General features: G+C 39.6%; 1 protein-coding gene and 1 long non-coding RNA gene across 4 annotated transcripts in view; one reads left to right on the top strand and one right to left on the bottom strand.

Annotated features, from left to right (window-relative positions):
- Window positions 1–26,978, top strand: part of LOC133084863 (uncharacterized) — a 165,599-nt gene that overhangs the window by 27,933 nt on the left and 110,688 nt on the right. The window contains exon 2 of the long non-coding RNA XR_009699478.1: window positions 5,509–5,620. This is a non-coding gene — a long non-coding RNA (uncharacterized LOC133084863). The remainder of the gene's footprint in view (window positions 1–5,508; window positions 5,621–26,978) is intronic.
- PRKCQ (protein kinase C theta) overlaps window positions 1–26,978 on the bottom strand; it is a 145,943-nt gene that overhangs the window by 42,984 nt on the left and 75,981 nt on the right. For all 3 annotated transcript variants that reach the window (XM_061181650.1, XM_061181651.1, XM_061181652.1), the window contains one exon: window positions 24,235–24,408. In XM_061181650.1, coding sequence (XP_061037633.1) covers window positions 24,235–24,408 — 174 coding nt within the window. The remainder of the gene's footprint in view (window positions 1–24,234; window positions 24,409–26,978) is intronic.

The raw sequence follows: 26,978 nt of genomic DNA, 5'->3' as shown, positions 1-26,978 counted from the left end.
ATTGATATAACAATATGGAAACTGGAGAGTACACGTCAACTCAGCTTCGGGGTATATCCTATTTTAGCCAGTGGAAAGTGCGGGAAGGTGTGCCCTGAAGAATGAAGGGGAGCTGGTCCATATCTAAAGTTAATGGAAATAATCCACATCAAGTATTTAGCCCTGTGCCTGACATAGAGTAAGAACTCCATACATATTAACCTTTATCATGTGTATTGTTATTATTTTCTTAGAACAAGTTAAATATGTTTTATATTCCAATATGTTCTCTCTCTATATATATCTTGAGAAATATACCTTCATAATGACCAAGAAGGTATGTGATGAATTTAGAATTCTTCCAAATCTTGTACTAGTGAAGTTGCTGAATGGGGAAAGCATCCTACCCCCTCCAGCCCCTAGCCTCCACAACAGGGAAATGCACATGTTTTGAGCTATTGGGGCATGGAATTCTGGGGTCCTAGAGATGGGATGGGGATGAGGGATGAGGGGCCATGGTCCCTTGCTTCATGGGGGAGATGCTTGGTTCTACGGTTGAGGACATGCAATAGATAACTGTCCAATTAAATGAGTTGGATTTGGTGTCTAGGTACCTTGAAATCTCAACTTTACTAACAGTTTTGGATTGACAGTATGATCTAGAAGAGAGACTAGACTGTGATCAGCTAGGCTGATCATGATTGGATCTCAGTTTCCTTAGCTGCAGAATGAGAGTATCTGATGTGACAACCTCTACAACCCCTTCCTGCTCTTAAACATTTCATATAGTCTGTCATTACAATAGAAAAAAAAAAAAGAGTATAACAAATCAAATTCGTAGCTATAAGCAACCAAGATGTCTCTCAATAGGTGAGGGATAAATTACAGTACATCCAGACAATGGAATACTATTCAGTAATAAAAAAAATGAACTATTAAGCCATGAAAAGACATGGAGGAATCCCAAATGCATGTCGCTTAGTGAAAGAAGCCAACGAGAAGGCTATATACACTGTGTGATTTTTAACTATATGACATGGAAAAGGCCAAACTATGGAGACAGAAAAAAATCAGTGGTTGCCATGGGCTGGGGGGTAGGGGGTGGGAGGGGTGAATAGGTAGAGCACAGAGGATTTTTAGGACAGTGAAACTATTCTGTATGATGCTGTAATGGTGAATGCATGTCAGACATTTGTCAAAACCCATAGAATGTTCAATACAAAACCCCTAATATAAACTATGGACTTTAGGTAATAATAATATATAAATATGACACATCAGTTATAACAAACACACTAGACTAAAGCAAGATGTTAATGGGGATTCCCTGGTGGTCCAGCGGTTAGGACTCCAAGCTCTCACTGCCGAGGGCCAGGGTTCGATCCCTGGTCCGGGAACTACGATCCCACAAGCTGCACTGCACGGCCAAAAATAAATAAATAAAGTGTTAAAAATAGGGGAATGTGTGAGGTGTGGAGAGAGGAAGGAGATACATGAGAAGTCTCTGTACTTTCCACTCAGTTTTTCTGTGAACCTAAATCTGGTCTAAAAAATAGTCTATTAAAAAAAAACCAAAAAACGCTAGTAGCTATAGACCAGCTAATGCATTAAAATACAAATGTACAAGAAGAAAAACCTTCTTTAGAGTCTTCCTCATATGGAGTTCATAAAAATATTAATAAAATAACGGCTGAAGAAGATGGAGACTATTAAGTTCTACTAAATTCTAATGTTTAGTCACCCTATCAAGGTAGAAATTACACAAAGAAGGTAGCACTGCAGTTTCTATTTAAAATCTGAAAAATATGACTTCTAAAAACACATCTTTATTTTGGTTGATAGTGTCCACTTAAAATATTTGTAAGTGCTCTTCTAGAAATATTTTTTTTCATAGTTTCTTGGAGAATTACTGTTTCTTTCTTTTAACCTATTGAACACCTAGGATTTAAGAGCTCATTCACATTCTGGATAAATACAAATCATTATAAAATGGTGGTAGAAGTTACACAGTAAGTTTTATTTCAACTTATTTGTGTTGAAGATTGTTTTCACTTTGCGTTTTCCATCCCTGGGAAATTTCCTTCATGTACTTTGTCTCCAAACTCTGGCCCTTAGATGGTCACTTGCAATTTGTGCTTCTGTGTGTTACTCAGCCTTTACTGGAGCCCCTACTGCTGACGTGTCAAGCCCTTTCTTCTGTCTCCACGGTCCCGTTCCTGTCCCTCTCATTTCCAGCCTGGAGACACTTCCTACTTTACTTATTGCAGTGATCACCACCACGGTGAGCCCTCCCGGATTTCCTCCTCTTCTTAGTCTCTCTCTCTCCCGCCTCTTCCTCACACGTCCTCCTTCAGAAGTGACCCCTCTCCTTGTGTTTGCTGTATCCTAACCCCTTCCTCTTCCAGAATCTTCCACCACAAATTCCTCCCGTTTTGGAGCATTCTCCATTACTCGTAACCCTTGAACCCTGTGATCATAACAAGCTTCCACCTTCGGAAACACGCTTTCTGAAAGACTGCCGTGTAACCACCAAGTTCACCCACCCGCCAGCCACCCCTCTGTCACCTGACATATGTCCTCAGCCTCCCAGTAGGATGCTTCCTTCTGTTCCCCCTAAATGACCGTCAACAGGTGGGCTCCTCACCAGTCTGACCCCATGGGCCCCTCTTTCCTGACATCCTTCTCTCTCCTGGCTTCCACTGACCCTACTCCCCTGGTCCTCCCCTCACCTCCCTGAGGGATCTGCGCTGTCACTTTCCCTCTTCTTCCCCCTCCTCCTTACGAGGGGGCTTTGCTTTGGTTTGGTCCTTGAACCACGTCCGTGGGTTTATCCCAACTCTCACGTATTCCCACAGTGTCAACTACTGCCTGTTTGCAGAGTCCTGCATTTATCCTTCCCTTGAGGTGTGTGCTGTGTCCCCTCCAATGCACGTGGTCTTTGGTTGAATAGGGGGATGCACCTCCAGGTGCCCTGTTGTAAGAACGCTGGGAATGACACGTATTAGGCTGCCGTTTGCTATTGATCGTGTATTTTCTCTAAGAGTGTCAGCTGAGAAAAGGACACATAAGTGACCTAAGTTTTAATGTGGAGAGATGAGAGATAGATAAGAATGATTTTGAGGTCAAGGTAGAGAGTCCACAAGGCTGCTAGGGGCACAAGATCAAGGGAACTTGGGTCGAGGGGGAGATAATGGACTTGAAGGGCACAGAGGGGTGGAAGGGTGGATACCAAGGGTGGACGTCCTCTCCTCTCGGCCAGCCTTTCTGGAACCTGAGGATGCTGGCAGACGTGTCACAGTCAGCCAATGTAATTTACCAGAAGACCATTTCTTTCTATTTTTCTTCCCCTACAGCTCCCTACCCCAAGAACATTATCTAGAATGCTGTGGGATAATTTTTTAAAAAGAGAGAAAACATGCTTCTTGATATCAAGGGAAAGTACTATTTAAATGGAGAAACCAAATACATGCATCTGAAAGCAGTCACAGAAAGGGGCAAACTACAGGAACAAAACCACCTTTCTGGGTCTTGTCAGCTGAGAAGCCTGAGGAGGTGAAAGATAATGGTCACTAAGTAGGATTTGGTGAATCTGAAAGATATTTAGGGAGGAGATCCTCTCTGACCCGTCAAAGGAGGGCCAGTAGCTTCGCAGACAAGAGAGGTTACTTTCCAGGATACCGTGGAAGGAGATGCAAAATGTCCGTGTTTTGAGGGAAGCTGGTGTTCTGCGGCTTTGGGAGAACAGCTGATGGAGGAACAGACGAACGGTATGGGCACACGAGCCTTGAAGAAACAAATCACATAGAGGTGAGAAAATATCTGTGAGCTTAAAAGCAGGTGTGCGGAAAGGGCACGGCATTTCAGACGCAGCAGGCAACATGTGTAGTCACAGAATTCCTACATATTTGTTCATTGATTGCCTATTATCACCAGTGTCTTGTGAGGGGCGGGTGGGTAAGGCAAGCTTTTTGAGTACAACAGCAATTTACCACGCGTCTACTGTGAATTGACTCTTTTGGGTACGTTTACTGTGAATCTAACATCTGCTGAATCATACTTGAGTTGCACAGAAAGGACATCTGAAGCACATCAAAGTGATGTGTCATTTCTGAAATAACAATTTTCAAGCAATCTTCGTATCAGAAAACTGCCAGAGTCCTGTAAAGAGAAGACACTTCTCCGTTACTTACAAATGGGGACAACACAAAAAGTTAATTCTTGTCTTAGTTCGTTCGTGGATAAGTGTTTTTGAGGATGTGGGTTTTCTTTTCCTGTTAAAATTGTGATAGTTGCTAGCGCTCCTAACTCAGCTGGAGGGTTTGTGGATTAAAGCGTTTTTTGAAAGCTTCAGACGAGGTAGTTTCTGAATCAAATGCTTGACATGAAAAACCTTCTGGCAATCTCAGATGGATTTTACCTTCAAACTATGGGAATTCCAGAATGACATACTTTTAAAAAAACTGCCATGCTGAAGTCATTTTTCTTCTATTTCAAATAATAACGAATTGCAGTTCCTATGGCACTTTCTCCATGAAGGATTCAAACTTCTCCGCAAATGCTATTTTCTTTTTTAAACGTTATCCCTTTGGAGGCTAAAAGGGGACAACCAAGGTTACAAAGAAAGGTTCGGTGACCTGTTGAAAGTCACGTGAAGCGTCAGGCGTCAACTCCTGCTCTGAAATCATGAGCAGAGGGGTGACCATGGTGAGGCCACCCTGGAAGTTAAGCCTCGTGTGTTCTATAAAGGGAAAGTGAAACTCAGTTTTCTTTTTCAGAAAGGAGACGTTGCACAGTAATGCTGACACACAAGGGTCACCTGGTTCAGACAGGGCGTGTGGAAGTTGAGGGCAGTGGTGCAAATACATGAATTAACACTACCATCCTCACTCCTGACGTTCGGAAGCCTGCAAAACCTTTGGGCCTTCACTCACATTCAGCCTGGGGGGAGAGGCCTGGAGATGTGCTCATATCATCTAAAACGTCTTGTAGGTGTGAAATTGTAAGGCTACTGAAACTACCTGAACACAGACGGGCCTTTCAGGATTCAAAGGAGACACAGATGAAAGCAGGCCACAGTCCACTTTTCATTTCTAAGGAAAAATTAGTTCCTTAAAAAAAAACCCAAAGAAGTGTTAGCTGTATCTTTTCCTTAAAGAGATAATAGTCCCCAAATGGAGTCACTTGTGTTAAGCACACATCGCCAAACTGAGACTTAATACCTAACCTATTTGCAGTTCCAACCTTCCCCAGCGATGTAATCTTAAGCGGTCAGTCTGGATCTTTCTGGTCAGTGCAAGACGGGTAATGCCCCTGATAGAACCCCTTCTTCCCTAAGGGAAGGTGATCCTGCCTGAAACATTCTGCCCTTTTCCTTGTCCCTCCCCCATTTCTGCCTATAAAGTCTTCATTTCATGCAACTCCCCAGACCTCCCTGTCAGTTGCTAGAAGGGATGCTGCCCAATTCGTTAGTCACTGAATAAAGCCAATTAGAGTTCTAAATTTACTCAGTTCAATTTTGTGTCTTAACAGATTTAGTGATGGTGACGGGATCCGAAGGAAACATCTGATGGCTCTGAGGACAACACGAGACACAGGGAAGGACACTTTGAGAGCATCTTTCCCGCCGTCGCAAGGGCCGTGGGTAAGTTCCCCTCGGTTTTGAGCTCTGCTCTTTGCGTCGGGCTCCTGATCTAATTTAATTGGCTATCCAGTCCGCCATTTGATTGGAACCCCTAGTTCCATGCTGGGAGCTGCTGGTGGTTTAGTCTGCAGTTCCCCATCTGTTTGGAATCCTCCTCCAGATTCCATGCTGGGAGCTGCTGGTGGCAGCTGTGGTTCCCCATTCTTTGGGGTTTGCTGGTTCGGTCCTTCGCCCAGTCCCTGGTTCCATGTTGGGAATTGTTGGTGTGCAAGGTCTTTGCCTCGGCCGGGCTGCAGTGACATCTCTTGGTTACTGCTGGTGTGTTAAGGTGCATGTTTGTTTGTCTTGTGTAGATAAAGGCTATTGTGGATGGGAATTTCAGAAGCAAGAAAAGCCACAAAATTGGTGGGCATGGATCAAGCATTTAAAAGCTGTCAGAATGCTCACCACCTAACCCAGAGACTTCTGTGTTAGGACCAGTTGGTCATGGAATGGGTTAGAGGGACACTAGGTCAGCTGCCAACCTCAAAATTTCCATGCAATGAGGCACACTATAAAACACCGCACAACCTCCAACCCCGCAGCATATATCCCTCTTAGTTATTCACCTGGCTCCGAGAGACCCAAAGGCGTAGCCCGACAAAATGAGACCTTTAAATTCTAAAGAGTTAAGTGTGCCACGTGCTTGTTGCATATCTAAGAACTATAATTCCAGAAGCTGCAGATATCTACAAAAATGGCAAAAATCTTACTAAAAATAACTTACGATTGTTGTTTGGGGTTCTGAGAACTTAGCCTGGCAACTGTCAGGATGGGGTCTCCAAAATACGGCTGGACAGAAACGTGGTTGAACTACCTTTGTGGCTAAGGGTCCTACCAAACGCTGCCGGCCCTTGGAGAGATGGCAACGGCCATTATGAGGAAAGTTCCAGTTAGTTGAGATCATTTGAGAAGTGCCCTTGAAAGTAAGGGCTCCCAAATCAAACAAACAGAATGGGGATACTTATTTTAACTGGCATGCAGAAGCCTTCAAAAGGCTTCAAGATGCCAAGATAGCTTCATTGAAAAATTTGTTGCAAAAGGCTAATGAAAAATTAAAGGCACAACAGGTACCTAAAAGAGACGGTAAAATGAACGTTATATAACCTTCTGTCCTCCTTTATTTGAATACTCATTCTAGTAATCCGGTCTTAAGTGTCTTTCTACTCTAAAGAGGCAACAGGACCAGAAAATCCACCAAGTTAGTGGCTTTACAGACAGCCCCGTATCTACCCTTAAAGGAGGGCCCCCAAAAGGGTGCTTCCCAGGATGGTCGAGACTCTGAGGGATTTTCTGGTAAACTGCTACATTATTCCCTTAAGCAGCTAAGGCAAACTAAAATTAAAATGAATGATAAACAATTACCGAGTTTTGGTAGATACCAGAGCTATACTGTCTGCATTAAACCCCACTCAGAGCCTGCAGATGTGATCCCAGGAAAACTGGCAGAAGCCAGCTAAGGTGAGGGTCAGCTCCCCTGGATCTCTAGTAGTACATGATAAAGAGAGGAAAATATAATAACTTTTGTACCCCCTTTGGGGACATCAAGTACAAGGGGTTGTTCAATACTGCAAGAAATATCTGCTGTTTGTCCCGATTGAAAACTGGCAAGATATTTATAAGGATTTCTTTAAAAAGTAGCTCAGTGGTAAGAAGTTGGTCAGAAATTGGAAGCTCATAGGAATTTTTTTTTTTAGGCCTCTTCCCCTAAGCCAAAATAAAACTATGTACACCCCAGAGGGAAAGAAAAACCTTCTAAAGCCTTTGTGAAAGGATTTACTAAAACATTCCAAAGGCAAACAGCTCTAAATCCAGAACATAGAGATCTTTTGATTTCCATCTTAGTTAGAAATCTTCTCCCTGATATAAAAGAAAAAAAAAAAAAGCGAATTAAGGATAATTTAGTTGGATGGGGTGAATCAATTTATGATGTCGTTTAGGCTGCAACCCAATTCTTTGAGGAATTGGGAGCTACTGTCATGATCTTAAAAATTTTGCAAAACTAGAAATTCAGCTCTAGAGGCAGTTCAAAAATCGAACTATTCCTTTCACCAATCCCACAACCTCCCCTATTTATCTCAAAAGGTGTGTATGTATTGTAAAAATTCTGGCCTTAGGAAACCAAAGTCCTTCTTGGAGGAATTTACATTCTATCCCTGTGCCTTTGAGATGTAAACGTTATATAAACTTTAGGGAGGTAATTCTTATCAGAAGGAAAACGAAAGGGGGAAGGTCATTTGAAACTTAGGTGAACAAAACATCTTATAAGTGTCTTCCCCACAAACATTAGTGAAAAAGCTTTAGCCGTCTGAGCGGGTAACCTTAACTTATTCCCTCCACCAGGTAAACAACTTAGATTCAGCTGCTTTTATAAGTAGTGAATCTTGTATTATTGTAGCTGATTCATGGTAGTAATTTTAAAATGAAAGCTATAAGGTCTCTGTTTGCACCTCTCTCTGTTTATGTGTCTGTGTATATGTGTTGTATGTGTATGGTAGTTTTCACCTCCTACTGGTATTACTAAAATTGTAAAAAAAAAAAAAAAGCTCAATTTAATTGGTTTGAAGAAAATTAAGCACTTATATGAATTAAGTATTCCTAAAACTCCCAGAAATATACCTGCATCCCTTGGTGATATTGCAGGTTGAGCTCCAGACCCTCACAATAAGGCTAATATCATAATAAAGCAAGTCACACAAACTTTTTGATTTCCTAGTGCATATAAAGGTTATGTTTACACTATACTGTAGGTTATTAAGTGTGCAATAGCATTATGCCTTGAAAAATTCATATATATACCTTAATTAAAAATACTTTATTGCTAAAAAATGCTAATCATCCTCTGAGCCTTCATCAAGTCATAATCTTTTTGCTGGTGGAGGGTCTTACCTCAGTGCTGGTGACTGTTGACTAATCAGAGCGGTGGTCGTCGCTGAAGGTGGGTGTAACTATGGTAATTTCTTAAAATAAGACAACAATGAGGTTTGCTCTATTGATTGACACTTCCTTTCATGAATGATTTCTCCATAGCAGGCAATGCTGTTTGATAGCATTTTACCCATAGAACTTTCAGAACTGGAGTCAATCCTCTCAAACCCTGCCACTGCTCTATCAGCTAAGTTTATATAACAGTCTTCACAGCATATTTACCAGAGGTAGATTCTAAACCAAGAAACCACTTTCTTTGCTCATCCATAGAAGTAACTCCTCATCCATTAAAATTTGATCATGGGATTGCATCAATTCAGTCACATCTTCGGCCTCCACTTCTAATTCTAGTTCTCCTGCTGTTTCCACCACATCTGCAGTTACTGCCTCCACTGAAGGCTTGGATGCCGAAAAGCCATCCATGAGGGCTGGAATCAAATATTTTGATTTCTTCCCGTGAATCACAAATGTTCTTAACAGCATCTAGAATGGTGAATTCTTTCCACAAGGTTTTCGATTTACTTTGCCCAGATCCATCAGAGGAATCACCATTTATGGCAGATTTAGTCTTATAAAATGTATTTCTTAAATAATAAGACTTGGAAGTTGAATTCACACCTTGATCTATGGGCTGCAGAATGGATGCTGTGCTAGCAAGCATGAAAACAATAGTAATCTCATTTTATATCTCGATCAGGGCTCTTGGGTGACCAGGCGCATTGCAAAGAGCAGTAATATTTTGAAAGGAACCTTTTTTTTTTTTTTCTGAGCAGTAGATCTCAACAGTGAACTTAAAATATTCAGTAAACCATGTAATAAACAGATGTACTGTCATCCAGGCTTCGTTGTTCCATTCATAGAGCCAGGCAGGGTAGATTTAGCATAGTTCTTAAGGGTCCTAGGATTTTTGGAATGGTAAATGAGCATTGGCTTCAACTTAAAGTCACAGCTGCATTTGCCCCTAACAAGAGAGTCAGTCTGCCCTTTGAAGCTTTGAAGCCAGGCACCAACTTCTCTCTAGCTATGGAAGTCCTAGATGGCATCTTCTTCCATTATAAGGCTCTATCATCTACATTGAAAATTTGTTGTTAGTGGAGCCACTTTGGTTAATTATCTTCGCTAAAGCTTGTAGATAATTTGTAGCAGCTTCTACATCAGCACTTGCTGCTTCACCTTGCACTTTGATGTTATGTATATGGCTTCTTTCCTTCAACCTCATGAACCAACCTCTGCTAGCTTCAGACTTCTCTTCTGCAGCTTCCTCACCTCTCTCAGCCTTCATAGAGTTGGACATAGAGTTGGAGAGAGTAGGGCCTTGCTCTGGGTTAGGCTTTGGCTTAAGGGAATATGTGGCTGATTTGAGTTATCCAGACTATCCACAATAAGACTGTATCATTTTCTTATCATTCCTGTGTTCACTGGAATAGCACTTTTCATTTCCTTCAAGAACTTTTCCTTTGCATTTACACCTTGGCTAATGGTTGGTGCAAGAGGCCTACCTTTCGACTTATCTTAGGTTTCAACATGCCTTCCTCACTAAGCCTAATAATTTCTAGCTTTTGATTTGAAGCGAGAGATGTGTGACTCTTCCTTTCACTAAACACTTAGAGGCCATTGTAGGGTTATTAACTGGTCTTACTTTCAATATTGTGTCTCAGGGACTAGGGGGGAACCCAAAGAGAGGGAGAGAGACAGAGAAACAGCTGGTCAGTAGAGCAATCAGAACACACATAACATTTGCCAGTTAAGTTTGCTGTCTTACATGGCCATAATTCATGGTGCAACAAAGCAATTATAGTAGTAACATCAAAGATCACTAATCACAGACCACCATAACAAATATAATATTAAAAAGTTTGAAATACTGCAAGAATTAACAAAATGTGACACAGACACAGTGAGAAAACGCTGTTGGAAAAATGGCACCGGCAGACTTGCTCAATGCAGGGTTGCCATAAAGCTTTGATTTATAAAAAATGCAGTATTTGTGAAGTGCAATAAAGCAAGGTATGCTGGTAATAGAAACTAACCTAAATGCTTCTCAAATTCACACGGTCTGAGATAATCCTTGGTAAATAAAAGCTAGTTGAAGTTTGTTGGATTTTAATTAAAATGTGTCTTAAGAATTATTAGCATTGAAAATAATGCAGATGTACAACTTTGTTTTACTGCTCAAATTAGTTCATGTTATCTCTGTTACAACGTTTTCAGCAAGAAAAATAGCTCGGGGGTGATGGTTGACTTTGTCTAATGTCTCACAAAGTTTTTGTGGGTAGTCTAAACATAATTATTGAGAACAAGTGAATTAAATAGATGTAAATGGGATAAAAGGTTTTAGGTAACTTTTAAAATAGTTTCCTCAAAACTTTGTGGTAACCTGAAACAAAGTTTTGCTAAGTTAAATGATGGATAGGCATTAAATATCTAGATAATTTCCAAATAAGATAAAATATTGAAACACTAATTACTGAACACAGGTTTATCTACTTTTGGCTTCCTACAGAGCAACTAAAGATATTTGGGTCTATTAGTAAACACTTTTTTGTGCCATACTGAAATATTTACTATCAGAAAGGATATGTTTCCAAAAATTTTAAAAACTATATTAAGCCACAGAATGCTAACGTAAAACACAGTTTACAGTTGTTTACTTCTTTATTTTCACTAAAATTAAGTATTTTTAGGGTTAAACATTCTAATATATACAATTAAAGCTATTGGAAATAATAAGGTGGATATCTCTGTATGCAAGGAAAGTAGGATGTGTGATTTTGACAAAGGAAGGTATGAGGAATAGAGATGTATTTTTGTTGAGGAAAAAGAAAGTAATTTTGTTCTAAATGGAGAGTGGTTATTTCAGAATGGGAAAAAGGGAAAACATTGGAAAAAACTGTAGAGAGTTGTGGGAAAAAGAATCTTGGGAACTAAATTTTATGCATGGTTAAGCTATCTAAGATTGGAATGAATTTATTTAAGTTAAAAAAAAGTTTTAGTCGAAATTAAAATTGGTTTTCTCTTTCTTAAAAGGAAAAGTTCTTTTGCACTATTGGTCTACTTCTGATAAGCTACTGTGAAAGGTTTTGCAAAATAACTTCCTGTGATTCCCATTATCTTTATCAGATCTTTGATTACTTAAAACTGAGTCTTCTCTATTAAAAGAGATAAGATATTTTAAACAATTACTTAACTTTCTATATTTACCTGCGAAGTCTTCAATTTATCAAATGAATAACTACTATTTCACAGTGTTCCATGTCCTATTTGACCAAGTATTTTTAAACCTTTTGATGTTTTTGACAAACTTCCCACAAATCAAATTCTAAATGAAATCTTTTTGACCTCAAACCAACTTTGAGATTTTCCAGAGAGCCCCAGGAACATTTCAAAAGATTAGTTTAACATCTCTCTTTTTATAAGGAGAGAAAACAAACTAGGTTTATTTGTCATGCTAAATTGCATGGGAAGTACTGTCAGAAAGTAACACTAAGCCTCCTTTATGTTGTATTTGTATAGATATATAAGTATTCCCAAAATTGATATGCCCTGGTATAACATAATCAGCCATACTTCCAGCTATTATTTTAAAATGTGTATCACAGAAACTACTACATTTCCTTATCAAATGAACTCTCATTAGATCTTTAACCATATTCTTTTTTAAGTCTTTGTCATTACAGAGAGTTATTGTTTAACTCACATGCTTTTGCAAAAGTATTTATTCAAAAGTGCCTCATCTTTGGAGGAGCCTCAAGATGGCAGAAGAGTAAGACGTGGAGATCACCTTCCTCCCCACAAATACATCAGAAATCTACATGTGGAACAACTCCTACAGGACACCTACTGAACGCTGGCAGAAGACCTCCCAAAAGGCAAGAAACTCCCCACATACCTGGGTAGGGCAAAAGAAAAAAGGAAAAACAGAGACAAAAGAATAGGGATGGGACCTGCAGCAGTGGGAGGGAGCTGTGAAGGAGGAAAGGTTTCCACACACTAGGAAGCCCCTTCGCGGGCAGAGACTGCGGGTGGCAGAGGGGGGAAGCTTCGGAGCCACGGAGGAGAGTGCAGCCACAGGGGTGCGGAGGGCAAAGCGGAGAGATTCCCGCACAGAGGCTCGGTGCCGAGCAGCACTCACCAGCCCGAGAGGCTTGTCTGCTCACCTGCCAGGGCAGGTGGGGGCTGCGAGCTGAGGCTCGGGCTTCGGTGGGATCGCAGGGAGAGGACTGGGGTTGGCTGTGAGAACAAAGCCTGAAGGGGGCTAATGCGCCACAGCTAGCCGGGAGGGAGTCCGGGGAAAGTCTGGACCTGCCTAAGAGGCAAGAGACCACTGTTTCGGGGTGCGCCAGGAGAGAGGATTCAGAGCACCGGCTAAACAAGCTCCAGAGACGGGCGCGAGCCGCGGCTACCAGCGCGGACCCCAGAGACGGGCATGAGACACTAAGGCTGTGGCTGCGCCACCAAGAAGCCTGTGTGCAAGCACAGGTCACTATCCACACTGCCCCTCCCGGGAGGCTGTGCCGCCCGCCACTGCCAGGGTCCCATGATCCAGGGGCAACTTCCCCACGAGAACGCACAGTGCGCCTCAGGCTGGTGCAACGTCACGCTGGCCTCTGCCGCTGCAGGCTCGCCCCGCATCCGTACCCCTCCCTCACCCCGGCCTGAGTGAGCCAGAGCCCCCGAATCAGCTGCTCCTTTAACCCCGTCCTGTGTGAGCCAAGAACAGACGCCCTCAGGCGACCTACACACAGAGGCGGGGCCAAATCCAAAGCTGAACCCCGGGAGCTGTGCGAACAAAGAAGAGAAAGGGAAATCTCTCCCAGCAGCCTCAGAAGCAGCGGATTAAAGCTCCACAATCAACTTGATGTACCTGCATCTGTGGAATACCGGAATAGACAATGAATCATCCCAAAAAGAGGAGGTGGACTTCGGGAGCAACGATATATATATATTTTTCCCTTCTTCTCTTTTTGTGAGTGCGTATGCTTCTGTGTGTGATTTTGTCTGTATAGCTTTGCTTTTACCATTTGTCCTACAGTTCTGTCTGTCCAGTTTTTTTAATTAAAAAAATTTTTTTCTTAATATTTTTTATTTTAATAACTATTTTATTTTATCTTCTTTCTTTCCTTCTTTCTTTTCTCCCTTCTATTCTGAGCTGTGTGGCTGACAGGCTCTTGGTGCTCCAGCCAGGCGTCAGGGCTGTGCCTCTGAGGTGGGAGAGCCAAGTTCAGGACACTGGTCCACCAGAGACCTCCCAGCTCCACATAATATCAAATGGCAAAAATCTCCCAGAGATCTCCATCTCAACGCCAAGACCCAGCTCCACTCAACGACCAGCAAGCTACAGTGCAGGACACCCTATGCCAAACAAACAACTAGCAACACAGGAACACAACCCCATCCATTAGCACAGAGGCTGCCTAAAATCATAATAAGGCCACAGACACCCCAAAACACACCACCAGATGTGGACCTGCCTACCAGAAAGACAAGATCCAACCTCATCCACCAGAACACAGGCACTAGTCCCCTCCACCAGGAAGCCTACACAACCCACTGAACCAACCTTAGCCACTGGGAGCAGACACCAAAAACAATGGGAACTATGAACCTGCAGCCTGTGAAAAGGAGACCCCAAACAAACACAGTAAGTTAAGCAAAATGAGAAGACAGAAAAACACACAGCAGATGAAGGAGCAAGGCAAAAACCCACCAGACCTAACAAATGAAGAGGAAATAGGCACTCTACCTGAAAAAGAATTCAGAATAATGATAGTAAAGATGATCCAAAATCTTGGAAACAGAATGCAGAAAATACAAGAAACATTTAACAAGGACCTAGAAGAACTAAAGAGCAAACAAACAGAGATGAACAACACAATAAATGAAATTAAAAATTCTCTAGGAGGGATCAATAGCAGAATAACGGAGGCAGAAGAACGGATAAGTGACCTGGAAGATAAAATAGTGGAAATAACTACTGCAGAGCAGAATAAAGAATGAAAACAATTGAGGACAGTCTCAGAAACCTCTGGGACAACATTAAATGCACCAACATTCGAATTATAGGGGTCCCAGAAGAAGAAGAGAGAAAGAAAGGGACTGAGAAAATATTTGAAGAGATTATAGTTGAAAACTTCCCTAATATGGGAAAGGAAATAGTCAATCAAGTCCAGGAAGCACAGAGAGTCCCATACAGGATAATTCCAAGGAGAAACACGCCAAGACACATATTAATCAAACTATCAAAAATTAAATACAAAGAACAAATATTAAAAGCAGCAAGGGAAAAACAACAAATAACACATAAGGGAATCCCCATAAGGTTAACAGCTGATCTTTCAGCAGAAACTCTACAAGCCAGAAGGAAGTGGCAGGACATATTTAAAGTGATGAAGGAGAAAAACCTACAACCAAGATTACTCTGCCCAGCAAGGATCTCATTCAGATTTGATGGGGAAATTAAAAGCTTTACAGACAAGCAAAAGCTAAGAGAATTCAGCACCACCAAACCAGCTTTACAACAAATGTTAAAGGAACTTCTCTAGGCAGGAAACACAAGAGAAGGAAAAGACCTACAATAATAAACCCAAAACACTTAAGAAAATGGTAATAGGAACATACATATCAATAATTACCTTAACTGTAAATGAATTAAATGCTCCAATCAAAAGACACAGGCTCACTGAATGGATACAAAAACAAGACCCATATATATGCTGTCTACAAGAGAGCCACTTCAGACCTAGGGACACATACAGACTGAAAGTGAGGGGATGGAAAAAGATATTCCATGCAATTGGAAAACAAAAGAAAGCTGGAGTAGCAATTCTCATATCAGACAAAATAGACTTTAAAACAAAGACTATTACAAGAGACAAAGAAGGACACTACATAATGATCAAGGGATCAATCCAAGAAGATATAACAATTGTAAATATTTATGCACCCAACATAGGAGCACCTCAATACATAAGGCAAATACTAACAGCCATAAAAGGGGAAATCGACAGTAACACAATCATAGTAGGGGACTTTATCACCCCACTTTCACCAATGGACAGATCATCAAAAATGAAAACAAATAAGGAAACACAAGCTTTAAATGATACATTAAACAAGGTGGACTTAATTGATATTTATAGGACAGTCCCTCCAAAAACAACAGAATACACATTCTTCTCAAGTGCTCATGGAACATTCTCCAGGATAGATCATATCTTGGGTCACAAATCAAGCCTTGGTAAATTTAAGAAAATTGAAATCATATCAAGTATCTTTTCTGACCACAACACTATGAGACTAGATATCAATTACAGGAAAAAATCTGTAAGAAATACAAACACATGGAGGCTAAACAACACACTACTTAATAACCAAGAGATCACTGAAGAAATCAAAGAGGAAATCAAAAAATACCTAGAAACAAATGACAATGAAAACACAATGACCCAAAACCTATGGGTTGCAGCAAAAGCAGGGAAGTTTATAGCAGTACAATACTACCTTAACAAGAAACATCTCAAACAACCTAACCTTACACCTAAAGCAATTAGAGAAAGAAGCACAAAAAACCCCCAAAGTTAGCAGAAGGAAAGAAATCATAAAGATCAGATCAGAAATAAATGAAAAAGAAATGAAGGAAACAAAAGCAAAGATCAATTGAGGGTTGATTAAGTTGAGGGTCTGATCAAAAGAGGCGGTGTGATTGTTAGAAAAGAGACAACAGTCCCCAAATGGAATCACTTGTGCTAAGCCCATCTCCAAACCGGCACTTAATACGTAAGCTAACTGCAATTCCAAACATCCCCAGGAATGTAATCTTAACCAGTCAGTCTGGAACTTCCTGATCAGCACCAGTAAGGACATCCATCTAAGGAAGGTGACCTTGACTGAAACAATCTGCTCCTTCCTTGTCGCTCCCTACTTTCTGCCTATAAAAGTCTTCCATTTCATACAGGTCCTCAGAGCTCCTTTCTGTTTGCTAGATGGATGCTGCTCAATTCATGAATTGTTGAAAAAAAGATAATTAGATCTCTAAATTTACTCAGTTGAATTTTGTGTTTTCTTTCCAAACCCTCTTATTTTCACCTAGGTTTATCAGAGATAGATCAGAGAAACTTTGTGTACTTGAGTTATTGAACTTTTAATCTAGCATAATTAAAAAGAGAGGAAAACTATTTTTCTGTGTTTTTTCCCCTGTAGGTGAACATTTAGATACTACAGAGATGACATGTCACTAAGACACATGGTATGAATATATAGGAGGCCCATATCTGGACAAAGACATATGGTAAGATTGAATGCTGTTTCCAGCTGAGTGGCCTTAAGGCAAGGTTCATCTTTCTTAGCTTCAGTTTTCTCATAGGTAAAATGAAATAATAATATCTACTTCATTGGGTTTACAGAATTAAATGAGATAATATATTTAAAGTTCCTAGGAAACAATCTGGCACAAAATAGGCTTCAGTAAACCTAGTTTTAATCATATTTTCTTTATTTTAATATATATGTTGGAGCAGAAATGGCTGGTTGCCTCCCTTTCTTTCTTAGTAAAAAAAAAAAAAAAAAAATTCTGGATGACAATGTGCTTAAGATTCAACTTTCCAGCTTTCCTTACATCTACAGAAGAGTCAGAGAGAGGTAAGCAGCAATTTTTTGTGGGCCTTTTGGAAAAGCGACTTAAGAAAGAAGACTAAGCTGGCATGGGGTTGTTCTTTCCTCACTAGAATGTGGCTGTGAGGGCTGGGCTCTAGCAGCCATGTTGGACTGAGGAGTACCCTTGAGGATGGGAACTCAGTACAGTAGATGATGGAACAGGGAGCAGATGGTTCCTGGATCTCTGACACCATGGAACTGTTATACTTGCTTTGAACCATGTATGTAACTCCTTTTATATGAAGAGAAAAACACTTCTATCTCATGTAAGTCATTGTTATTTTCTATCCCTGTTACTAGCAGCCAATGCAATTTCTAATTGACATACATATTAATTCACATTTAGACAATTCTGAAATTGGGAGATGGCTTCTAGTTTTTAAAATAATTTTGTGTATCAAGAAAATAGGGCATCTAATTATTGATGGTATCTTAAACTCAAGAAAGCAGAATACTATTCTTCTAAGCTAGAACTTGTTTTTTTCTATTTACTACTTAGAATTAGGTAGCAAAAGGAAATAGTTTTCTAATTTAATCCCCATATAGTTTGAGTCTTGCCTCTGTTGGGGAAACATAGAACTTAGCAGGTCAACAAGAAACATTTGTTGAATTAATTTAACAGCAACTTTCTAAAGTAATTTATGACATGTATTTTCAAGGTTTTATGATTAATTTGTTTCTAATAGATTTTAATTTGTTAGTGAGTACAGTTAAAAGATTCCTCCCATGCACACACTGATGTTACACCTACACAGAAAGCAATTCCTCCTGAAGAACTAAGAGCTGACTGAACAGCTTCTGCACAAGAAATGATAGAGGGACCAAGACCCAGCATCAACAGGAAACACCCCTGACACAGAGATCTGCAGTAGAGAGGGATACCACTGAGAGGCCTGTGCACAGACTTGCCCACCTTGATGCACAGTGAGAAAAAAAAACCCCCAGCAATTTAAAGGACACTTTAGACCATACTTGAAGGAAATCCATTTACTAACCTTAGAGCATCTGCCAAACACATGGGGAACTGCTGGAACTCTCTCCAGGGTTGGAGGTGCTGTGCATGGATGGGAACACAGTCCAGACGCTGTAGCCAGCCTGCCAAGGCCACCGTAGCACGCCCCAGGCCTGCACTAGCTACAGCCATGCTACCAGGGTGGCTTTGGTGTGGTATATATCCTAGGCCGCTCTGGCTCATGTTGCTCCAGCCATCCTGCCAGGGTGGCCACAGGACACCCTGCCCAGGGACCCCCCCCACCCCCCCCACCCCCCCAGGCCCATACCTGTTCCAGTTCCAGCCACTCTCACCCCTACGCTGAGCCTGACCCAACCAGCCTGCCAAAGCTGCCCAGCCCACACAGGGGATGCTCCTTACACAAGGCCACCTTTAAAACCAGGAGACGTAGCTGTCTTACCTAATTCATAGAAACAAACCAGAAAGTCAAACAAAATGAGGAGACAGAGGAATATGTTCCAAATGAAAGAACAAGATAAAACCCTGGGAAAAACACCCTAATGAAATAGAGATAAGTAACTTACCTGGATTTAAGAGTTCAAAGTAATGGTCATAAAGATACTCACTGAACTCAAGAGAAGAATAAAGGAACACAATGAGAACTTCAACAATGAGTCAGAAAATATAAGAAAGAACCAATCAGAACTGAAGACTACAATAACAAATGAAAAATACACTACAGGGAATCAACAGCAGATTAGATGATACAGAAGAATGGATCAGCAATCTGGAAGACAGAAGAGTGGAAATCACCCAATCAGAACAGCAAAAAGAAAAAAATTTTAAAAATGATAGTTTGAGGTACCTCTGGCACAACATCAAGCCTACTAACATTCACATTATAGGGGTCCCAGGAGGAGAAAAGAAAAGGGCTGAAAGCTTCCCTAACTTGGTGAAGGAAACAGATATCCAGGCCCAGGAAGCAGAGAGTCCCAAACAAGACTAACCCAAAGAGATACACCCCAATACACATTGCAATGAAAATGGCAAAAATTAAAGATAAGAATATTAAAAGCAGCAAGAGGAAAGCAACTAGTCACCTACAAGTGAACCCTTATAAGACTGTCAGCTGAATTTTCATCAAAAACTTTGCAGGCCAGAGGCAGTGGCATGATAAAGTGCTGAAAGGAAAGAACTTAAAAGGAAAAAAACTTATAACCAAGAATACTCTACCTGGCAAAGTTATCATTCAGAATTGAAGACAAGATCAAGAGTTTCCCAGACAAGTGAAAACTAATGTAGTTCATCACCACTAAACTGGCCTTAAAGAAGACCCTTTAACATTTTTTGTAAGTGAAATGAAAAGGCCATAAACAGAAATAGGAAAATATATGAAAGAAAAAAATCTCACTGGTAAAGGCAAATATATAGGAAAGGCTGTGGAACAGCCACTTAAACTAGTATGAAGGCTAAAAGACAAAAGTAGTAAAATCAACTATAACAATAGAAGTGAAGGGATACACAAAAAGATGTAAAATATGACATAAAAACCAAAATGTTGCAGAGGGAAGTACGAATGTAGTGCTTTTAGAATGCATTCTAACTTAAGTGACTTTGAGCTTTAAATAAACTCATATACATACATGAGAGAGAGAGAGAGATGAACTTCATGGTAGCTGCAAATCAAACACCTATGATGTACAAAAAATAAAGAGAAAGGAACACAAACATCACACTAGAGAAAATGATTAAACCACAAGGAAAGAGGCAAAGAGAATATAAGAAAGGAACAGAGAAGGGATACAAAAACAACCAGAAAACAATTAACAAAATGGCATTAAGTACATATCTATCAATAATCACTTTAAATGTAAATGGACTAAATGCTCCAATCAAAAGACACACAGTGGCTGAATGGATTAAAAACAAAAAACAAGACCCAACTATATGCTGCCTCCAAGAGACTCACTTCAGACCTAAAGACACACACAGAGTGAAAGTAAAGGGATAGAAAAAGATACTCCATGAAAATGGAAATGAAAAGAAAGCTGGGGTAGCAATATTCATAGCCAAAAAAATAGACTTTAAAACAATACTGTAACAAATGACCAAGAAGGACATTACATAATAATAAAGGGGTCAATCCAAGAACAGGATTTAACATTTGTAAATATTTATGCACCCAACATAGAAGCACCTAAATATTAACAGACATAAAGGTAGAAATTGAAAGTAATACAATAATAATAGGGGACTTTAATGCCACTTTCAACAATGGATAGATCATCCAATCAGAAAAATCAATAAAGAAACACTGGCCTTAAATGACATATAGAACATTCCATCCAAAAACAGAATTCAGATTCTTTTCAAGTGCACATGGAACATTCTCCAGGTAAGTTATGTTAGGCCACCAAACAAGTCTCAATAAATTTAAGAAGACTGACATCATACCAAGCATCTTCTCTGACCACAGTGGTATGAAACTAGAAATCAAAAGAAGAAAACTGCAAAAGACACAAACAAATGGAGGCTAAACAACATATCATCTCAATAGATACAGAAAAAGCATCTGAAAAAATTTAACATCCATTCATGATAAAAACTCTTATCAAAGTGGGTATAGAAGGAATACACTTCAACATATTTAGTGAAGGCCATATATGACAAACCCAAAGCTAACAACTTATTCCACAGTGAAGAGCTGAAAGCTTTTCTTCTAATATCAGGAAAAAGACAAGGATGCCAACTCTTACCACTTATATTCAAGATAGTATTGGAAGTCCTAGCCATAGCAATCAGACAAGAAAACGAAAGATATCCAAATTGGAAAGGAGAAAGTAAAACTGTCACTATTTGCAGATGACATGATACTATACATAGAAAACCATAAAGATACCGTGAAAAAACTAATATTAGAGCTTATAAATAAAGTTGCAGGATACAAAATTTATATGCAGAAATGTGTTGCATTTCTGTATACTGTGTAAAGAGAAGGTAAGAAAACAATCCCATTTACAGTTGCATCAAAAAAGAATAAAATACCTAGGAATTAATTTAACTAAAGACGTGAAAGACCTGTAGTCTGAAAACTAAAAGATACTGATGTAGAAGATTCAAGATTATACAAAGAAATGTGGAAAGATATCCTGTGTTCATGAATTAGAATACTTAATATTGTTAAAATGTCCATACTACGGAAAACAATCTACAGATTTAATGCAATACCTAGCACAATACCCATGGCATTTTTCACAGAACTAGAACAAATAATCCTAAAATTTGTATGGAACCACAAAAGACCCCAAAGAGCCAAAGCAATCTTTGCTTTGTTAAGCAAGTCACATATGCTTGCAATCCTCGTTGTTATATAAGTTAAACCAAATTCTAAAATTTAAGCAAGCAGACAAAATAACCAGAAGTAAGGCCCTTTCCCAACTGACTACATTAAAAAATTACCCAGAGGAAATCATGATTCAAATCGATTGCTGCTGTTTACACTCACTTGTGGCATTTGGTTATTTTGTTTGACATACAATGTTTGAAGAAGAAATCAGTACTATTAAGTATAAAATAAGTTACAAGGATATATTGTACAACACAGGGAATCTAGCCAATGTTTTATAAAAACTATAAATGGAGTATAACCTTTAAAAATTATGAATCACTATATTGTACACCTATAACATAATATTGTACAGCAACTATACTTCAATAAAAAGTGAATAAAATTTAAAAATCAGGACATCTCAAATCAGGGTCCTTCAGAAAGTATAATGTAAGCTTCGCCTCTCCCCGCCCCGCCCCCACCCCACATCTCTTATTTCTAAAAGGACTCAATTCCTTGAAATCTAAGTAGTGAGACAGTCATTTTTACATTTGATATGTACATTCTCTGACACTTTTTCTCATGCATTTACTTTTCTGGTTTTGGTAAATCATTACATAGGCTTGGAATCTTAAGAGCATTTCCTGTAACAGGGAAAGAAGCAAACTCTGCCTGAGGCTCTAACTGACAATCAGAGAAGGAAACATACCTATTTTCTGCAAAGTGGGATTCATAACAGCCTTCCCTACACGGTACAAAAACAATCATACAAACAAATATATAAAAACAGCAGGGAAAGGTGCCGAGTGAAACTTGATTACATAATGCCCCTAGAAGCCTGGTCTGAGGTGTATTTAGGATTTTGATAAAAGTCCCACAATATTTCAAGAGGAAAAATGAGATTGTAAGTAACCCCTAGGGTGCACAGCAAATCTAGAACACAGACCGGGAGAGTGGGACAGAGTTCCTTACTTTGTCTTCTGGTAAAATATCTGCACCATCCCAGACCAACAGATATTTATGATCTCTCCAGGAGGAAATTTCTAGCAGGAAATCTTTCTAACCCTCATTATCAGAAATTCCAAACTCCTTCCTGCTGTAAAACATAAGCCGACTTTTAAACAGCTTATCATAATCCCTTTATTCCTTCATGCCTTCTTATAGCCCCTACACCTCTGCTGTCCAAGACCCTTTCTGCCTATTCTGATTTCTGTTCAAATTCTAATTTCTAGTTTTCTCAGCTCTGGTGCTTAGAGTCTGCATTCTGCAATTAATATTACTCACCACTGTTAGAAGTGTCATTCTTGCCTCTTTAATTTTTTATAGTATGAAATTCTCCAGGTCAGGAACTGTATTAGTTCTATATCCTTCACAATGCTTTGAGTACAGTATATGATCATTGAGTGCTTTTTCATGGTCTGGTTTCTCTTTATTTTAGCTAAGTATATTTATTCATTTATTCCCTAATTAAACACTTGTTGAGAATCTACTGGGAGCTGGAGAAGTGGTGGTGAAATCCCTAGTGACCGTCCACATTTTCTGGCTGATTCCGAGTTTCCCCACTAACACCTTCTGTGGCTGGAGGCATCTTGAGGTCCTCGGTTACTTGTCCTAAGGCAGGACATTATCATCAAGGCTTGAAACAGAACAAGAGAAAAACTCCTCATGTTCTTTGGACCTTAACCACACGGCTCCACACGGGTCTGTTTATTATTCTAGGCTACATACATAGGGACAGGGTCAAGTAGGGTAGAAAAATAAAAAGAGAAAATCATTATGTTTGTGCAGGAAGACTGACCTACAGGGATGTTCATTTCAGTGTTATTCAAATCAGAACAAAATTTAGAAGTAGCCTAATTAGATAAATTGTAGAAGAATATCCACAGATGTGAGGAAATGTAGAGAGTGTTGAAAATGCAAGTTACAGAACAGGAGGTATTTACAGTAGGTCATTATTTTTACCTTTAAAAATCTAATGGGGGAAAAATCTAGAAGGATAAACTTAGAAGTATTAACGGTGAGTATACCCAAGTGATGGGATTACATATGATTTTCTTCTCTGAGCATATAAGCACTTTCCAAATTTTCTAAAATCAATTTTCTAAAATGATTTCTTCTCTGAGCATATAAGCACTTTCCAAATTTTCTAAAATGAGTCAAAAAAGAAATTCTTTTTTTAAATTTTAAGGAAAAAGGAGATCAGGAGGAGAATTCTCCCAGAACAGAATAGACACTTCTGACAAAATTCACCCTTTTACCACAATGCTCAGGGCCTCACTGATGAAGCCTGCTCTAAAGGATGATCTTCTACTGGCCTTATAAAGGAAAACAACAGTGCACACACGTTTTGATCTATTTTTCCAAATTTCGTCTCTTCAAATACACGTATGGTAGATGAATAAACAGATGTCACTTTTTCCCTCTCACAAAGCACTGCTTTGTTAAGCAAGTCACATACTGCTTATAAAAGTTAAACCAAATTCTAAAAAACAAACAAATCCAGAAGTAAGGCCCTTTCCCAATCAACTACATTAAAAAATTCTAAGTAATTTTTCAATGGTGTTTAGAGCAGAAGAAACTTATTTGGATGGATGGAAGGTGGACTCAAAGGTAAAGAAGAAATATACGAAGAGAGTACCCCATGTCTCCAAACGAGGGCTGCCAGGAGCACCCAGATTTACTGGGGTGAGAGGCAGAGATGAAGGATAGCCTTACCTTGGTCTGGAACGTGCAGAACATGTGCGTTAAGAACGGATGCTCCCAGGCCAAGGAGAGAACTCTCTTCTCTACCATTGTACACTCCACATCGTCGTCCATCAAAACCACATCTTTCTTTAAGGCTTTTATTGCGAAAAATTGATTGCTTTTCTTGAACTCTGCTAGGAAGACCTAGAGGGAAGGGGAAGACACTTTATTTTAGAATTTGGATTCACGCTCATTAAAGAAGAGTCACGAAGTCCTGAGAGAGATGTATTGGGTGAGAAAAGACTACGTCTCCAATCCTCCTCCACCCCGTTTATGGAGACAAATAGAGCTTCACAGGTGTGGGATGATACGGAACGGTTTCATCCTCTCTCTACCTTTCAAAGGGTTTCACAAAACTACGGTGCAATTGGATGGGTTATTCTCAGCCCCTGAAAAATTCTATTTAAAAAAGTGTGCCCTGTCTACCCAGGGACCTGAGTAAGTTTATAAAAAAAATTCAGAGGCAAATATGTATTGAAGGAAGCAGCAGCAAGTAGTGGAAGGAAGACTTGATTGTTCTTGAAATATCACTGAAAATGAGCATAAAACCTTACTCTAAGTTTTACCCACTTTTTCAAGGCAAAAAAAATATGTGAGGAATTGAGCTTTGCACAGCAAAAGCTGTGCATTGAGGAAATGCACAGCGTTTCCTCTGATGGCACAGACACTAGTATTATCTTCAAGACCTACTATGTGTCAGATATTCTATGTGCTTTACATGTGCTATCTAATTTTAGTATCTATTTAATTCTTAGCTCAGAACACTCTGCAACACAGATAGATAGTAATAATTTAAAAAAACTAGGCTCAAAGGGTAACTTTCCCAAATTCATAGAGCTACTCAGTGGGAAATCTGACTCCAAAGTTTACTTTTTCCACTTGATTTCATGAATCTTATAAGAAAGGACACCAGATGGCATGTAATGGAGAGTTTCACCAACTTTCACTTTTGCAAATGATGCAGCCACAGACGATTGACAGGAGTGAGGACATGGCATTTGGAGACAGAAAACCCCAGCTCAGGCCTCATTTCACAGATAGATACTTACTAGCTGTGGGAACGTGGGCAAACAAATTAACCTCCCTGGGCTGCTTCAGTTCCCGAATGTGTAAAAGCAGTTAACTATCAACATACTGCTGACTTACAGGACTGTTGTGAAAATCAAATACCAGGTGGGAGAGTGATTTGTGAACTGTAAAATGCTTTCTAAATGACAGTTACTGGAATCTAAAAAACAAAACAAATGGAAGTCTATAACAAAACAGAAAGTGACTCACAGATATAGAGAACAAACTAGTGGTTACCAGTGGGAAGAGGGGGAGGGGCAATACAGGGGTATAGGATTAAGAGATACAAACTACTATGCATAAAATAAGTAAGCAACAGGGATATATTGTACAGCACAGGGAAATACAGCCATTATTTTTTAATAACTTTAAATGGAGTATAATCTATAAAACTATTGAATCATTATGTTATACATCTGACACTAATATTGTAAATCAGCTATACTTAAAAGAAAAAACACTTGCCATTTGCTTCTTTTAGTGACTTTTAGGGAATGTTGACGTTAATGATGTTACACCAATAGTGAAAATGCACGTGTCTATGTTTAAAATAATACAGTGCAGACACATAGCTTTGGGGTAGCTGGCTTGATAGAGGGGGTAGAGCTTAGATGAGAATTCAGGCAAATGAATGATGTACATACATATCCCCAGAAAACATGCAATTTGTTCTCCTGGGCCTAAAATCGATGGAGAACCGGAATATAGAGGCTACCATTTTGATGAGGAACCATACTTCCTATATAGAGTGAAAAGAAAAAAGAAAAACAAGTTTCAGAGTATTCTTAGTGTTGGAAGAAAAGGAAACACGGCTGCCCCGTTTTGCTCTGGTGCTTCATCCCCCTCTCCTTGGGCCCCACAGTGCAGTCCCCTCAGAGGGCAGGGATCCGGGGTCCTGATGGTGAGGAGCTTACTGCTTTGGACACAGAGCAGAGGATACCTATAGCTCTCAGCTGTCCCTTGCGTTATTTACTAAGGCATATAGGTTTAACTTAATGTCTTCTTCACCTTATTGAAAAGTAAAATCCACACGGGAACAAAGAAAAACTTTTCTTTAACAATTAAAAGTCCTCTTTTGGTAATTGCTTCTTTCAATAAAACATCCCCAAACCAGCCATAAACTAAGAAGCTGAAAAAAAAAAGCAATTTCCATCTCTATAATGTGCTTTCAATTTTTGGAAACAGGTTATAACTGCACGTTAATTGATGCTAAATTTTAATGAAGACTGGCTGTAAAATTGCCTATTACACTCAGATTAACACCAGATGAGCCTGCTATGGTTCATGTTATTGTGGAAACAAAATAAACGAATTAATGGATATCAGCTACAGTTTGTAGGGCAGAGTGGGTTTTGCCAAAGGCAATGCCTTGGTATTATATAGAAACCCCAACTGCAGCACAGTGTCATTCAGCTATGGCAATACCCAGTTACATGATTATTAAATAAACTGGGTAAGTTTTGCAGCCAAAGTCTAGCGAGCAGGTGCTGAGCATAATGCTGGTCTTGGTTGCACAAATTCATGGAACAGTAGTCTTTGGCTAAAACTTTCCTAGATGTTGCATCCAATATAAATATAAAACAACTGAGAGTTCCATTAATACATGTGATATCCTTAATATCCAAAGTAACCTAAAAGCCTATATT

This window comes from Eubalaena glacialis, chromosome 2, assembly GCF_028564815.1.
Source record: "Eubalaena glacialis isolate mEubGla1 chromosome 2, mEubGla1.1.hap2.+ XY, whole genome shotgun sequence".
Taxonomy (NCBI): domain Eukaryota; kingdom Metazoa; phylum Chordata; class Mammalia; order Artiodactyla; family Balaenidae; genus Eubalaena; species Eubalaena glacialis.
Note: the sequence above shows the minus strand (reverse complement) of the source record. Positions and strands in the feature narration are given on the sequence as shown.